The sequence below is a fragment of the Pseudophryne corroboree genome, chromosome 11 (genome assembly GCF_028390025.1).
Source record: "Pseudophryne corroboree isolate aPseCor3 chromosome 11, aPseCor3.hap2, whole genome shotgun sequence".
NCBI classification, from domain to species: Eukaryota; Metazoa; Chordata; class Amphibia; order Anura; family Myobatrachidae; genus Pseudophryne; species Pseudophryne corroboree.
The window spans coordinates 39,355,117-39,372,680 of NC_086454.1; the positions used below are offsets into that span (position 1 = coordinate 39,355,117).

The 17,564-nt window shown below is 46.0% G+C and overlaps 1 protein-coding gene across 1 annotated transcript; it reads right to left on the minus strand.

Moving 5' to 3' along the window:
- Window positions 1-12,861: 12,861 nt before the first annotated feature.
- Window positions 12,862-15,486, minus strand: LOC134969882 (myb-related transcription factor, partner of profilin-like). The gene is made up of 4 exons (XM_063946074.1): window positions 15,138-15,486; window positions 14,500-14,559; window positions 14,212-14,424; window positions 12,862-13,596 (listed from the first exon to the last, which is right to left on the minus strand). Exons 1-4 carry the CDS (start codon window positions 15,484-15,486, stop codon window positions 12,917-12,919), a joined length of 1,302 nt encoding a protein of 433 aa, XP_063802144.1. The 3' UTR covers window positions 12,862-12,916.
- Window positions 15,487-17,564: the final 2,078 nt, after the last annotated feature.

Consider the following 17,564-nt stretch of genomic DNA (forward strand, 5'->3'; position numbering starts at 1 on the left):
GAGCAGGCACGGGACGCAACTGGAGAAAAGTGAGGACTGTAGAGGATGAGGTACGTGTTCCGGGGCAGCTGTAGCCTGCTGCATCCAGTGTCTGATATGTGATTTTAAGTACACTACAGGGTGATTCAGAAGTTGCAGTACACCCTTTTGTCTCAAAATGACCTCAATTATCTCCTCTTTTGTCAAAGCCATCTTCAGTTGGGGGTGGTTCATTAAATCGACAGTGTCTAGGTCGACAATGTTTAGGTCGACCACTATAGGTCGACAGTCACTAGGTCGACATGGATGGAAGGTCGACAGGGTTTCTAGGTCGACATGTGCTAGGTCGACAGGTCTAAAGGTCGACATGAGGATTTTTTTTTTTTGTGTCGTTTTCTTCGTAGAGTGACTGGGATCCCAAATTAGTGCACCGCGTTCGCTCGCCATGCTTCGGGCATGGTGCCTTCGCTCCGCTACCGCTTCGCTCGGCATACTTTACCGTTCCAATCGTAGTCCACGTGGATCGTTAAGTATGAAAAAATTCAAAAAAAGAAAAAAAATGTGAAAAACTCATGTCGACCTTTAGACCTGTCGACCTAGCACATGTCTGTCGACCTATAGTGGTCGACCTAAACATTGTCGATCTTCAGACCGTATCCCCTTCAGTTACCTGCAACAAAAAAAGTGGTGTAACTTTTGAACCATAATTGCTATTTCAAATCTGTTTGCAGCAATACATTTTTCAGCAAATTCTAATGTTGTTTGACATGTTACACGACCCTCTTTCCATTTGAAAAAACTGACTTTGATTCAAGATGGACGATTTCAAAACGGTGCCCATGTTCGGTACATACCCTAAAACAGGCATTCCCAACCACGGTCCTCAAGGCACACTAACAGTGCAGGTTTTAGTGATATCCAGGCTTCAGCACAGGTGACTTAATTAGTAGCTCAGTTATTTTGATTTAACCATCTGTGCTGCAGCTTGGATATCACTAAAACCTGTCCTGTTGGTGTGCCTTGAGGACCGTGGTTGGGAATGCCTGCCCTAAAAGATAGCCCACCTCACCCATACCTTACTGGAGTATTCAGTTTTACCATTTCCTGCACAGTTTTTGAAACAAAAGGGTGTACTGCGACTTTTGAATCACCCTGTACCACTACCAGGGCCGTCGAGGGCCACACCGGGCCCCGGTAAAGGGGGGGGGGGGTGTCTTAAGTGGGCGTTACTATGCCCTGTAATAAAAAAAAAAATAGTTATAATAAAATAATTGCGCACTCAAGGGGGGGCTCCATTTTAACACAGGGGGGCGCCGGAGAGAGGGCATTCGCTTCCTACCTTTCTTGATCTGGAAGTGGGTCCCTCCTCCCTGGCTAGCGCCATCTTCCCAGTGATATTTGGGAAGATGACACTGGTCACTAGAGAGCAAAGACTCTGGCAAAGTGCCAGAGTCTTTACTTTATATATGCGACGCCATCTTCCTGTAGATATCACTGGGAAGACGGCGCCGCCGTCGGCCGGATCCCAGCGCACGTATACTCAGGGGGAGGGGGTAGCAGACTAGGGGCCCCCTCCAGCAGCCTGGGCCCAGGTAATATGTACCCGCTCCCCCCCCCCCCCCCTCTCGGCGCCATTGACCACTACTACTACTTCTACCATCAGCCTGCTACAGGGGGTTGGCATATATTGACTGGGTGGGGACCTGCCCCCCCTCTCTCCCCCTTATTCCGGCCTTGCATATGCAAACATGGAGAGCACAAATAAACTCCACACAAAAGTAATTTAACTTGCTGCATCATGTACAGTTCCATATGGAATTTATATTTAATTTAAATAGTTACCATCATTTAATTGAATAATTATGAATGCATTATCCATCAAAAAAGGCTGGATTACATGGTAACACAACCATATTTTGTAGACTCGAGCCTGTCCGCTTCCTCTGCGACATCTGCACATCCAGAGTGCGCCCGTGTTTGCTTGTCTGCAGTCTGCCTGGAAATTACGGGCTGGCACGGCTGGCTAGGGGTCAGGATAATTTCAGCTCTTATTTTATAAACTCATTTCTGCTGAGTGATATTCTGGTAGGAGCAAAGATAATAAATCACAAACATGTCCCCCAAGATTGCATTGTAAATGTCAAACTAGACAGGAAATTGTAATTAAAGAAAGGAAATTGCTACAAAGAAACACTTGATCTTAAAATGAGCTAAGCAGAGAATTGTATAAGCATTTAATTATACTTCAATTTCTCCTGACTGCTTAGCAGTAGCCGAATATCCTCTTATTTTAACTCTTCTGCCCAACAACTTTACCAGGACGCAGAGACCGCGCTCCGCGCCAGCAGTTGAGTCCATCACGCAAGCTAAAAGTTTGGGAAAATATTTGCAGAATTTTCATGTGCCGTTAAACATTGCAATCTATCATTAACGTCATATGTAAGGACACAGGATGTATTTACAATGTATGGTATGCAGACTAAAAACACAGACATTATACTCATGCATATCTGTTACATTGACCGTTTCAGCTGCAGTAGCATCGTTGGAGGATCATGGACACATTTACAAACGTCTATATCACATCTTGAAATCAATCAAACATGAACCATAGAGTGTAAAGATTGCTATACTGCCCCCAGTGGTGGATTTATACAATGCCTCTTGTGAAGCAATAGACCCAATTGGCGCATCACAGATTATGTAAATGAGGGGGTGATTCAGACCTGATCTCTGGGCTGCTAATTTTGCTGTCCTGCGTTCAGATAGTCAGCGCCTCCAGGGGAGTGTATATTCGCAGCGCAAATGTGCAATCCCATGTGTACACTGAGCTGCTAAAATCCACTTTGTGCAGTTTCTGCGCAGCCCCGGACTTACTCCTACAGTGCATTCACAACAGGCTGATCGGAGCCGGAGCTGACGTCAGACACCCTCCCTGAAAATGCTTGGGGACGCCTGCGTTTTTCTGGACACTCCCAGTAAACGGTCAGTTACCACAAACGGCCTCTTCCTGTCAATCACCTTGTGAACGCCAGTGCGATCGGATTTTTGTCTCCATCCTGACGCTGACCAGCGATGCCCTATGATGTTATCCGGCACGTGTGTGTATTGCAGTGCATGCAGCGCCGGTTCTACACCTTGTGGCGCTCAGTGCGAAAGTTTCCACTGACGCCCCCCCCCTGCGGCAAAACAGTTAGTGCGCGCCGGAGGCGTGCGGCAAAAAATAAGGGAGTGGCTTCATAGGGGAGGGGCGTGGCCGGCCACAGTTATGCCCCAGTAGCTGTGCCCCCAGATTTGCCCCCCAGTAGATTTGCCCCCTGTAGTAGCTGTGCCCCCTTTAGCTATGCCCCCTGTAGATTTGCCCCAGTAGTTGTGCCCCCTATAGCTATGCCCCCAGTAGATTTGCCCCAGTAGTTGTGCCCTGTCGCTGTGCCCCCTGTTGCTTTGCCCCCCATAGTTGTGCCCCCTGTAGCTGTGCCCCCAGTAATTTTGCCCTCAGTTGCTTTTCCCCAGTAGTTTTGCCCTCTGTTGCTGTGCCCCCAGTAGTTGTGCCCTCTGTTGCTGTGCCCCCTGTTGCTTTGCCCCCAGTAGTTGTGCCCTCTGTCGCTGTGCCCCTTAGTAGCCGCTTACAAACACACACAAAAATAAAAAAAGCAATACTTACCACTGCCCCGCTCCTGCTTCCCGACCGCTGCTGCTGCTGCTCCGTCTGGCCTCCCGCGGCTCCTCTCTATGGGAGAGACGTCATGACGTCTCTCCCATAGCAGCGCCGCACAGACACTAGAGGTCAATTAATGACCTCTAGTGTCTATTACTGGAGCCGGCTGCAGCGGACGCCCACACAGCCCACGGCGTCTGCTGCAGCCGGGGAGCGGGGTGCGGGTAGGCGGCGGTGCCTGCGGGGTGACTGCGGACGCGCCCCCAGGCCCGCTCCTCAGTGCATGCGCAGTTAGGACCTGATCGCCAGCGATTAGGTATGAATCAGACCCATAGAGTGTAAAGTGTGCTATACTGCCCCCAGTGGTGGATTAATAAAATGCCTCTTGTAAAGCAATAGTTCCATTTGGCGCATCACAGATTATGAAAATATGGCCTAGAGTTATCAAGCCTTGAAAAGTAATAAATTGCACGGTGATAAAGTACCAACCAATAAGCTCTGAAGGAGAATAGAATGACAATCTTTGGAATGGAGAGAGTTAAACCTCCTGGGCTGGGGGTGGATCAGGATGGCATAACTTTTTGTAGCCAATCAGGAAAAGTCATGGGTGGTGTTAGTGATGGAATTGGGGTGGATTTGTGTTGTTCCTGGTCTTTTCAGTTTGCCTTCCCACCCTCCCACCCCTTCTTTATTGTCATTACTGTTAGGGTGTGTTTTGATTTAAGGTTGTTGGCGGTTTGTTGTTCTCGTTAGCTATTTGTTGGCGGAAAAGAGCGGCAGGTTCTCGTGTTTGAGTTGTTAGTCTCAGTTTTCAGTCGATTTGGTGCTGTTTAGGTGCACTCTCCTTCGTTGACTGTTATATCTGCTGGACCACCCTTCAGGGGGCAGCGTCATCACCCTTCAGGGTGGGTAGTCAAGATGGAGGTCTGAGTGGATACCTATGTTTTGTGATTTTGATTGGTTTAGATTTAATTAGATGGGGGTTGTTTGTCAATTGGTTTTCAGCCGTTCTTTTTTCTGGCCACCATACTCTTTTATTAAATTTGCATATTAATATCATTCTATTTCAGGTTTTTTCTCTAGTTTATTAGAACATATAATAAATAGCTAACAACTTTCTGCCAAAATACATGTCTCCGTGTCGTTATTTTATAGTATAAGTTGTCTGGAATGGTTAATTGTCTTGAGGAAGGTACACCCCTCAGCAGTAGGAGGTTTACTGTCATTTTTCAAACACAGCCTGTAACATGACAGTTAGGAGCTGATTGGTTGGTACTTTATCATCATTCAATGAATCACTCTCCAAGCTTGATAAATCTGGGCTAATGTGCCTCAGCATCCCATTACAGTTTTTTACTGAGGGGTCTATTCATGAAGAAGTGAAAACAGTGGAGAAACCCACCAGTGGAGAAGTTGCCATGGCAACCAATCAAACATCTGATCGGATCATTGTCATCACAACCAAGCTCACTTTCATGGGTTATTATCTTTATCCCAATGTATGTAACTATGGGGCCTATTTATCACCGTCCACATCCAGGATGCGGATGACAGGTGATAAAATCGTCCAAAGTCGCACTGCGATAATTGATTACATCGCAGGGATGTATCAATTATTGCATGCAGGAACAGAGCTTGTGGTCAAGCTCTGTCCCTGCGATGATACTCCGCTGCGCATGCGCCACCCCCGCCGACATCGCAGCTTCCGCCGCCTGGTCGACCCCCCCATCGCACCTACCCCTGTGCACCGCGGACCCTCCCAAGAAGATCAATATACTCACCTGTCCAGGGAGCCGGTCCGCCCTGCTTCTGCTGGGCTGCCCGGTGCCGGATCCTGTGCGCTGCAGTGACCCCCGGTGCTGTAAAGTGCGCTGCCGCTTTGCAGAGTCACTTTACTGCACCGGGGTCACATTGCAGCATATGGGGGACCCGGCACTCGGCAGCGCTCACCGGAGCAGCAGACACCGGCTCCCTGGACAGGTGAGTATGGGTTTGTTTTTGTTTTTTTACTTTTTACACTGTGATCAGCTTGTGTGTCCATCGGACACACATAGCTGATCACTCTGCCGGGTCCTCGGTTCTGCCAGGGGCAGAGAAAGCTGGGCAAATGCCACATTATCGCAGTGCTGCCCTGTGAACTCACCAGCCTGAGCTGGCGAGATTATCACAGGGCACACTGCGGTATTTTTTCACATTTCTTTTTTTGTAAATTTGGCCACATCACATTTCCCATTGTAAGCATGGGGAATGTGATGCGGGTTACTAAAAAAAAAAGTGAAAAAAGGGTTTGGAGCAGTTTTTCATGAAAACTGCTCCAAATGCCCTTTAATACATTCAGGTGATACTAAAATAATGTGAAATGGGTGTGAACCCCCTGTTTCACATTATTTTAGTAAAAATAATGTTAATAAATAGACCCCTATATCTGCCCAATCTTTTTCATTCTCCTTTTAACATCATCAATATTATTATCAGAACACGGACCTTGCATTGTAGTAGTTGCGTAATTCCTGCTGCTAATGCTGCTATTTTGAAGTAAACACTAACAGGCAGTTTGTCTACCCCATACTTACCTACTCTCCCGGAAGCTGCGGGAGGCTCCCGTTTTTTGGGGTAGCCGCCCGCACCCCCGGAAGAGTGGGCAGGTCTCCCGCATCCTGCTCACACCCTAATGATGCGAGCAGGATGGAGAGAAAATCTCCCGTATTCGCGGGTCCGTCGGGTGGAGAAGGGGTTAAAATGACGCAAATCGCCTCATTTTAGCCCCGCCCCTTCCCGTGGACCTGCGAATCGTGGCAGGGGCGGGGCTTAGTGCTGTCACAGTCCGCCCCCGCCCCCCCCGAATACTCCCGCAGCGTCTCCTCTCCGGGCTTCTCCCGGAGAGGAGAAATAGAATGTAGGCAAGTATGGTCTACCCCCAGTGGTTCCCACACTCGGTCCTCAAGGACCGCCAACATTCCATGTTTTCCAGGTCTCATCACAGAATCGCAAATGAAATAATTAGCTCCACTTGTGAATCTTTTAAAATGTGTCAGTGAGTAATGAATACACCTGTGTACCTGCTGGAAAACATGAACAGTTGGGGTCCTTGAGGACCGAGATTGGGAACCACTAACAACTCCAGAACAAAATACATTTTTTATGCTGTTTGTCCAAATGCTGGTGCTTCTGTGTTTGCGTCAGCAGGAACAGTACATGAGGGAACCATGGGGGTCATTCTGAGTTGATCGCTAGCTGCCGTTGTTCGCAGCGTAGTGATCAGGCAAAAAATTGGCATTTCTGCACATGCGTATGGGCCGCAGTGCACACGTGCGGCGTACTTTCACAAAAAACTATGCAGTTTCACATAAGGCCGAGCGACTCAATTCAGTCGCTCTGCTGATCGGTGAGTGATTGACATGAATGGGGCGTTTCTGGGAGGTAACTGACCGATTTCCAGGAGTGTGCTAAAAAACGCAGGCGTGTCAGTTGAAAACGCAGGCGTGCCTGGGGAAACGGGGGAGTGGCTGGCCGAACGCTGGGCGTGTATGTGTTGTCAAAGCAGGAACTAAACTGTCTGAACTGATCGCAAGGTAGGAGTAGGTCTGGTGCTACTCAGAAACTGCATGAAAAAAATTAACAGCAGAACTGCAAACCTTTCGGTCGCACTTCTGCTAAGCAAATATACACTCCCAGAGGGTGGCGGCTTAGCGTTTGCACGGCTGCTAAAAGCAGCTAGCGAGCGATCAACTCGGAATGACCACCCATATCCTTCTAATTTCAGGTCCTGCTAATGGAGAACGGGTCTGTTGATTGTTTCCTGCCACCAATGAACAAATGGGATTGTCCCATGGAACGCGTGGGACTCATTTCCCTCATTGATAGATGAGTTTCCTTCAGTATTAGTGATATTAATTCTGCTACACCAATTCAAGATCCAGTTTGCTTGCTTTAGTATTCACTCTTGCAATTTGATAATGAAATAGTGTATAATTCTGCATATGTAATCATGATTTTATTGGTGGTGTTGGGCCTTATTTTCAAGTGGGATATTTTTCTTTGTGTGTAGAAACGGTGACTCCACACTACCGAGTGCAGCCTCATAAGGGGAGCCGGGCTGTCATTACCAATGACATTCCAGGTTTACTCATAGATACGTTATATAAACGTTATCATGTTATATACATCTAAGAAACATATCCAAAATACGACCATATCTTACACAAGACACAGCAAAAACTCTAATCCATGCTCTCATTATCTCCCGCATTGATTATTGTAATAGTCTCCTGACCGGTCTTTCCAAACATAGGCTCTCACCACTACAATCCATTTTGAATGCAGCTGCGAGGCTAATCTTCCTCGCTAGAAGTTCATAGTCTGCAGATCCGCTGTCAGTCCCTCCATTGGTTACCGGTATTCTACCGCATTAAATATAAAATACTTTTACTTACATACAAGGCTATTAACCAAACTACATCAACGTACATCACTTCGCTTATCTCAAAATATCTCCCTACTCGACCTCTCCGCTCTGCACAAGATCTACGTCTCTCATACACACGCATTACTTGTTCATACTCAAAATTACAGGCCTTTATCCGGGCTTCACCCACTCTGTGGAATGCCGTCCCACGCACAATAAGACTCACCTGTAGTCTCCAAACCTTTAAACGTTCCCTGAAAACTCACCTCTTCAGACAAGCCTATCAAATTTCAGACCCACCCACATAACCTTCAATGCTTCCCTATCCAATTACATCCTCTCTGTACAGTCCACATAATATCACATATCTTGTCTTTATTTAGTCTCACACCCTCCTGACCCTTGGCTAAAATTGCTGGGTGATCATATCATACAACCCATTAAGAACCTAGCAATCTGGTGAACCATTATACAATATGTAGCATCTATCCTTGTGTATCAATGCCTATTTCCCTATAGATTGTAAGCTTGCGAGCAGGGCCTTCCTACCTCTGTGTCTGTCTGTTTTTACCCAGTTTTGTTCTATTACTGTTGTTCTAATTGTAAAGCGCAACGGAATATGCTGCGCTATATAAGAAACTGTTAAAAATAATAATAAATAAATAAACGGAGGCCATGAGAGTAATCATTAATAATTTAAAAATGTTATTAATAAAACAATGCTATTTGTGTTTAATAAATACATAAGAAAAATATTAACAATCATCAATAAAGGATACATTGGGATATCTCCCACTGTTCTATAGGAGAATGAAGTCAGACGTTGTATCAATATAAAACTAATGCAGTCTCGAGCCATAGACTGAATCCCTGTCATTAACTAATAACTAGATACCGGCTGACTGACTTTTGCACTCAAAACACTTTAACTACAATACTTAAGTGCACAAATGTGTGTCTAATATCTCCCCTGTGTTCCAGATGAAAGGGATGATTGTGGCTGATGAACCTCCCTGTGACATTTGCAAAGATATTACTTCTGTCTTCAGACTAATAATCTTGGAGTAAAAAAAAAAAGGGGGGGGGGTATATTTGAAGTTTAAGGATTGATCATATTCAAATTACTTAGCAGAGCGAAAGTTTCCCGGACTGCCATGAAAAACTCCTGAACAAGAGGACAGTGGAAGGAGAGGAAGAGGAAGATTAAAATCAGCTTTGAAAAAATATATACAGCACTGGTCCAATTTGTATTCATCCAATCGGCTCATTTGTGGGGAAGAGATATAAATGACTGTCTAGTTCCCACTCCCAAACATCAGTCTCAATCATGCAATTATATTCCATATACTGTGCCGACTGTCTCTCCACCATTGGCAGCACATTCACCAGTCCTGGTCTTTGGTGGTTCACTTTGGCTCTTCTCAGCTTGGTTCATGCCTGTTTCAGTCCATGGCAGTCTCACTACACACTGCCTCATCACTGACCCCCGTTGCTGGCTTCTGGGATGAGGTTGCAGTCACTGGCTCCTTGCCTGAGATTGCAGTTGCTGACTCCCAGGATGAGGTTGCAGTTGCTGGCTCCTGGACTGAGATTGCAGTCGCTGGCTCCTGGACTGAGGTTGCAGTCGCTGGCTCCTGGGCTGAAGTTGCAGTCGCTGGCTCCTTGCCTGAGATCACAGTTGATGGCTCCTGGACTGAGGCTGCAGTTGCTGGCTCCTGGGCTGAGGTTGCGGTCGCTGGCTCCTAGGATGAGGTTGCAGTCGCTGGCTCCTGGACTGAGGTTACAATCTCTGGCCCCTGGGTTTGAGGTTGCAGTCGCTGGCTCCTGGGCTGAGGTTGCAGTCACTGGCTCCTGGGCTGAGGTTGAGGTCACTGGCTCCTAGGATGAGGTTGCAGTCACTGGCTCCTGGACTGAGGTTACAATCTCTGGCTCCTAAGTTGAGGTTTCAGTCACTGGCTCCTTGTCTGAAATTGTAGTTGCTGACTCCCGGGATAAGTTGCAGTTGTTGGCTCCTGGGCTGAGATTGCAGTCGCTGGCTCCTAGGATGAGGTTGCAGTTGCTGGCTCCTAGGATGATGTTGCAGTCGCTGGCTCCTAGGATGAGGTTGCAGTCGCTGGCTCCTAGGATGATGTTGCAGTCGCTGGCTCCTGGACTGAGGTTGGAGTCGTTGGCTCCGGGGCTGAGGTTGCGGTCGCTGGCTCCTAGGATGAGGTTGCAGTCACTGGCTCCTGTACCGAGGTTGTAGTCACTGACTCCTTGCCTTAGATTGCAGTCGCTGACTCCCATGATGAGGTTGCAGTCGCTGGCTCCTGGGATGAGTTTGCAGTCGCTGGCTCCTGGGATGAGTTTGCAGTCGCTGGCTCCTGGACTGAGGTTGGAGTCGCTGGATCCTTGGATGAGGTTGTAGTCACTGGCTCCGGGACTGAGGTTGGAGTCGCTGGTTCCTGGGCTAAGGTCGCTGGCTCCTAGGATGAGGTTGCAGTTGCTGGCTCCTGTGCTGAGGTTATAGTCACTGGCTTCTGGACTGAGATTGCAGTTGCTGGCTCCTGGGCTGAGGCTGCGGTCGCTGGCTTCTGGGATGAGATTGCAATCGCTGGCTCCTGGGCTGAGGTTGCAGTCGCTGGCTCCTGGGATGAGGTTGCAGTCGCTGGCTCCTGGGATGAGGTTGCAGTTGCTGGCTTCTGTCCTGGAGTTCCTTTTTGTATCTGAGACACATGTCCTGGCATCCAGGTCTGAGGACAAACTTTCTGCCATGTTCTCAGTTACACGTCGTCTGAGGCCTCATTGATAACAGCCTTGCCCGAGCATTCAGTAGCTGCCTTGCTTCCAGAGATGACCACTTTCCACAAATTCTCTCAAGGGGGTAAATTTACTAAGCTCCCGATTTTGACCGAGATGCCGTTTTTTCATCAAAGTGTCATCTCGGTAATTTACTAAACTCAAATCACGGCAGTGATGTGGGCATTCGTAATATTTTGGAAGTTCAAGGTAAAAATCACGAATGAATACACCATCGGTCAAAATACGCCTGTTTAGATATGAATCTCGGTCATTTACTAACCATTCGTAATTGTAATATCTGCCGTGAAAATGCATTTGCGGCCGTGAAAAAATACAATTCGTAAAAAAGTCCTAAAAAAAAACGCGGCTGCTTTTGAAAAGCGTGTTTACATGTGTACTCAATTATCCATTACTCACACCTGAATGTTTGGCCCTATAAAAGTGTTCCAGGCACATTTTGAAATTCTCTCACTCTGAAATGGCGGCTGTGGTGTGTGCCAATGAATTTATGTTTGCTGTGGGATACCTTAGACTGCTCCATGAGGCTTCCAGAAATCAGGCCCAGGTAAGTGAACATGGTCAGCAGGTTGTCCAGGTGCCGCGGAGGCTGCGCCAGCCTCGTTTTTTTAGAGGTCGTTTAAACTTAAACGCATTGTCCGATGATAGGGTCATACAGATGTTCCGCCTAAATAGAACCAACATTTTCCGCCTGTATGACCTTGTCAAACTGGGCCTAGACCCTGAGACAGCACGCTCTCGCTCTGTCTCAGGCCTACACAAACTCCTGGCTGTGTTACACTTTATGGCTACTGGGAGCTTCCAGGCTGTGGCAGGCGACGTGATTGGTATCTCACAGCCCACCTTTTCAAGATATTTGAATCAGGTGAGTCAAAAAATACATAGCCGGTTATGTCTAAGTGTTGCTTCTGTAAGTACAAACAACACAGTATTGTATAGAATACCTAACATGACACTCACCTTAGCTTGTTTAATGTCCACTCAGGTTTTGGATGTCTTGGATCCACATATTAATGCCTCAATCTGCTTCCCTACCCAGGAGTCGGAGTGGCGTGCTGTCAGGGTAGCTTTCTATGAGCTTGCTGGCATGCCCAATGTGCTGGGGGCCATAGATTGCACACACGTTCAGCTGAGATCACCTAGGGGCCGCCAATACATATATACGAATAGACATCTGGCCCAATCAACTAATGTCCAGGTGGTCTGTGATGCAAACTTTAAAATTATGAGTGTTGTTGCAGGTTACCCTGGTGGCTGCCATGACTCCTTCATCCTCAGTCAGTCATCGCTCTTCGATAAATTTGAGGACGGACAAATGCCTGATGGCTGGCTGTTGGGTATGTTTAAAATGTTTTGTGTGTATGTCTTTTAACCACAAACTCGAGTTTTGACTAGGGGAATGAATAATCTAACACATGTACTAATGTTGACTATATCTGTTTTTCAGGTGATGGGGGTTACGGCTGCTACTCTTGGCTCCTTACTCCATTGTCCCAACCTGATTCTCCTGCTGAACACAGTTACAATCATGCACATAAGGCTACGCGGAATGTGATAGAAAGATGTTTTGGTGTGCTGAAGTCACGGTTTCGGTGTCTGGATAAATCTGCAGGCCTTTTGTTGTATAGTCCCTCAAAGGTGACTAGAATTGTGTTCTGCTGCTGTTTTCTCCATAATCTGTGTTTAAGTCAACATCTGGCACATGATGAGGGAGAAAGCAGTCAGCAAGCAGAGGAGTTAGAAACATCTGGTGACAGTGTGAGTACATATGTAGGGAGGCAGGTACGGCAAGAAGTGATCCAGCGGTATTTTTCTGGTAAGTTTTTGTAGGATGTAATTATCCTTGACTAAACACTTTGCAATACAATCAATTGTGTGTTTTGTTACTTACTGTTTGTTGTTTATAGTGGTGTGTACATTGTACTTAGTTTATGTTATCAATACATTTTCAGACATTACCCATGAAAAACATACATACATACATAGCAGCTTCTACAATGTTTGAGACAGACACAGGAAGTTGTGTGTTTGACAAAACTAAATTTTTATTGCGTTACTCAAATTTTTCAAAAGTCTTATTTTTTCCGCTTGTGTGTGCTGGGTGCTGTGCTTTGTGCTGGCTCACTGGCACGTGCTCGGGAGGAACGCCGAACAGGGGAGGTTACTGGCGTTTGGATAGGGGTCGTGGTTCCAGAGCTGGAGGTCACTTGTTGAGCTGCCATCAATGTTATGTTGTTGCTCAAATTATTTATGCTTGCATTCAGTTGTGTGTTGGTTGCAGTGTGGCTGGCTACAATCCGGGATAAAGACTCATTCACAACCTGGTTGTGCTGTATTAGTTGTACGAGTGTTTGTTGGTGGCGCTGTTGCTCATCAATGATGCGCGTTAAATGAGCCAGCATTTGGTTGTTGTCTGCCCGTATTTGCTCCATCGATGTTGCGATTCGGCCTACTTGGACAATCAGTCTGCCCGAGTTGCGACTAATGCGCGGTAGATGATGGGGCAGACTGGCAAGGTGTTGGGTATGTGCGGTCAGGCTGGCATTGCTTTGGGCATGTTGGCTTGTCCAACTGGACCAAAAGTCATCTGGTATTTGTGGCTGGGGTGGAGCTTGTGCCAGTTGTGGACTCATGGAGGCTTGGGGGATATCCTGCAGCTGTATTGGCTGGCTCGGGTCAACAGGTGTTAGTTGCAGTGTGAAGGTTGCCTGTTGGTCTTGTCCCTGCTGGTCCACGTCGGCCATCAAGCTTGGCTCTGTATGGGGTGGCCAACATGCAATGTTTACTTTTCTAAAAATATATTTGCTAGTTCTAAACATTACTACATTCATAATACTCCATTTCTCAAGTTTTTAGAGTTGTTTTTCTTAACTTATAATTTGTTTGTTCTCAAAAAACATATATACCATCACAGGCGTGCACATAGACAGACTTGCGGAATCCTCACCTAACTACCTCCCCTCCACAGCATTACAGTGTTATGTCACCTCCCCTGTCCACGATATAGACTGCTTACCTGGATAGTCCAGAGGAGCGGAGCAAGTAAGCAGTCTACATACCGGACAGGGGAGGTGTGTGAACACTATAATGTTGTGGAGGGTGTTTTTGAAAAAAGTCATTTTTTTTTTCTTAATTTTTATGTGCACGTGTGTGGTCAAAATATTTACAAATGTATGTTCTTTTTTAAAAATGATGTTGGCGATATCAACCACTAAGACATTGAAAAATTAAGCATTTGCACCTTTAACAATTGAAGACGTAACATCACATTGCTTGTTATGGCAAACATGTAATCTCAACTCCAACTCACAACATAGTAACTGTACTGTGTAGATTATTTGCTATGTGTTTAGTTTCTGTTTTGACTCACCAGATAACTGAGGTGATCGGGGCTCATCACTCTGTGGACTCGCCAATAGTGCCAGTGGTGGCTGGGGTGACACTGCAGAAATGCGCCGCCTGGGTGGGGAAGATGGAGCCGCAGATTCCGTGCCAAGACGCCGTGTCTTACTTGGCCTCCTGGGTAAGTGCCCCGAGCCCTGTGATGGGCGCCTTAGAGGAGGTAGGCTTACAGAAGCAGAACCTATGAGAATATATAAACATTAATATTTTGTACTTCTATGTGTTTGCAGAATATGTGACTACAGTGAATTCTTACCTGCAATCCCAGCATCATCCTGAGTTGTCTGAGGCCTGTCTGGCCGGCTGGTCTGTCGGACTGTTGAAAAAGTGGCGAAAACATTATTACCATACTTTGTGTAAAAATTCTAACTGCAAAGCCTTAGTGTACTGTACCCATCTATTAGGTATTGTAAATTAAACTAATTTCTGCTTAAGATCTTCGTGCTTCCTTAATTTGTGGTGTATATCAAAATGTACATGGTGTTGCACCAAATAAATCTGTTACATTTGAGAATTATGTGTCAGATATTGCATAGATTGAATACTTGCAAATTGAACCAAAATGTTTATTTGAATTTGTAGAAACCTTTTTTTTTTCAAAAAAAATAAAATAAAAAAAAATGCTATTAGATACAACACCGATGTCCAAGCAATATCTCATAATAATTATTGCAAATACACATACCAGCAGGCATTGCACCTGTTTTTGCCAATAAAAAATAAAAAGCTACAGCCAAGGCAAGATGGAAAATGCAGTTTCTAAACACAAACACACCTTAAGGGTGCATAGGCCTGCAATACATGACCAACAATTTTTGCATCCTTTAACCTTTAAAAAAAACAACATTATCATTTTGAGGACATTTTACAATATTTAACAAATATCCAACTCACCATCCTGCGTGGGTCGGTCCGAATCCCGGACATGAGTTGCAGACACCACTTCTGCAGGAATCAGTGCCCGCACAGGCTCCTCCCACTCCCGATAGGTTGCCCGGAAAGGGGGGCCACCTCCGGTTTTGCGGGCTGATTTTGCCTCTTTGGCCATCTTGGCCTTGACACGCCGCTTTATGTCATAGAACCTCTTGCGACACGTGTCCTCAGTCCGCCTCACCACACCCTCACTATTGACGGCAACTATTACTTGCCCCCACAGGACAGACTTCCTGCGGGAGGACACCTTGCCAGCATCCTGACCAAACAATTGGCGATGGTGCTTCATCAGCTCACGCACCAACGCCATGTTTTCAGCATAGCTGAACTTAATATTCCTGCCAGTCTTGGTAGTGGTGCGTGGCTGCGGAGCCACAACACCATCACTATCACTGGAGAATGCAGCAACAGGCACCCCCTCCTCCTCCTCCTCACTAACCTCCTCCCTCTCACTAACCCCCTCCACCTCACTAACAGCCTCCACCTCACTAACAGCCTCCACCTCACTACCAGCCTCCACCTCACTAACCTCCGCCACCACACTGACCTCTGAGTCTGACATGAGGACAAACGACACAAAACACAGAAAAATCAATACAAAAAACACACTCCTCCACTACTACTACTACTACACACCACACAGCCAACACACACGCTCACTCACTCACTCACAAACAATGACAAAAGACTATAAAAAAAAAACAAGGACAAAAAAGTTGACAAACTGTGAAAAAACAATACTACAAATATGACAAGACTACTTACACACACAGTACAGCACTCAACAATCACAAAACTCCTCTCCAAATCCACCAAAAACACCACCAAACTCACCAACTCCAAATACACCTTCCTCTCTCCTCTCCACTAGCTAAACCCACGAGGTGCGGTGTGTTTGGGGCGGTTTTATAGTAATATGCACAGACACTCCTCCTTCACGAATACAACCAATCACGGACGCGTGACAAAAACGAAACTTAGGACTAAAAACGCGGCCGCAATATCAAAATCACTGCCGTAACAGACACGTGACGCAGTCGTAAAAAAAACCCACAAACACGGCCGCAAAACAACAAAATCGGCCGCATTCTACAGCTGAAAACCACGAATGACATCGACATCGGAACAAAAGAAAAACCCGAATACGACAGCTTAGTAAATTAGTCGTAATCAATTCAAAAAGTTGCAGTTTTACACTTTCGATGTCATTCGTGATTGAACTTTGACCTGAAACGGGAAAATACGAATCTTAGTAAATTTACCCCAAGGTGTCCACACAAATAAAGATCTTTTTTTTTGACCAGCCAAAACAAAAACAGAGGTTCAGACAAATTAGTTAAATTAAACGGATTTATTAAACTTGTTTGAATGACCGTTTCCAGTATTTGGGAGCAAATTGGCAATTGTCATTTGCTCCCATATAATAATAGATTTTCATTCCAAACCGCCAAATAGTTGACAGGTTGGAAAGATGCTCGGTAGGTATATGGCCTGCTTTAGACTCTTGCCTTTGCTCCTGAGTATCCAGCCCTGGACAGACTAGCCCTGGTGGTGTCCAAGTCGATGCAGCCACCCATGCTGGTAGTGTCTGCTGGAGTTTGTTTTCATGTTTTCCTTTCTGATTATGAGTCTTCTAGATAGATCTGTAGGACACCTTGAAGACCACTTGCCAAGGGGGCAAACTGCGAGTATCCTGTGATCTTTCTGTTGCACCTATCATAAGGTGCATTCCAGCACGTTCTTGCAGCACCTTCTGCACCTGGTCCTGCAATCAAGCACGATGACAATCTATGGCAGAGGTTCTCAAACACGGTCCTCAAGGCACCTCAACGGTCCAGGTTTTACTTTTATCCATACTTGGCCACAGGTGACTTATTTAGCACCTCATTTTGATTTAACAATCTGTGCTGAGCCCGGGATATACCTAAATCCTTTACTGTTGGAGAGCCTTGAGGACCGCTTTTGAGAACCTCTGGTCTACAGATTCTAACTGGGACAATACTTAGTGTTTTCATTTACAACGGCTTCTAGTGGTTGATAGTAAGTGTGTTCCCTATATTTACACTGATGAAATCTTTGCACTGTATGTTTATATAGTATTTGCTGATGATTCCCTCTCCCCATTTCTATCTAACCTCTTTTCTCTAACCTCTTTCCTGGTCCACTCACATCATGTACTGCATGTAGTGTAGTTGTGACAAATGTGAAATACATTTTAACAAAATACGACCATTCCTAAGACTCTTTCAATAAGCCATTTACATTCAGGATCTGGCATTTTACTCCTTCAAATTTGGCTGGATAAAAGTTTGAAACCAACTTTGGAAAGTATTTGACTCATATAGTTAATACCCCCTTCCAGACCGCAAATGACGGGTCGCACCCAGG

What these genes read in the sequence shown, in the direction of transcription:
- LOC134969882 (XM_063946074.1), bottom strand. Translation starts at nt 15,486, where the DNA reads ATGGCGTTGGTGCGTGAGCTGATGAAGCACCATCGCCAATTGTTTGGT. An exon ending in GGATGATGCTGGGATTGCAG is followed by an intron (nt 14,425 to 14,499) that starts GTAAGAATTCAC and finishes ATATTCTCATAG; the next exon opens with GTTCTGCTTCTGTAAGCCTA. An exon ending in CCGATCACCTCAGTTATCTG is followed by an intron (nt 13,597 to 14,211) that starts GTGAGTCAAAAC and finishes CACCCCATACAG; the next exon opens with AGCCAAGCTTGATGGCCGAC.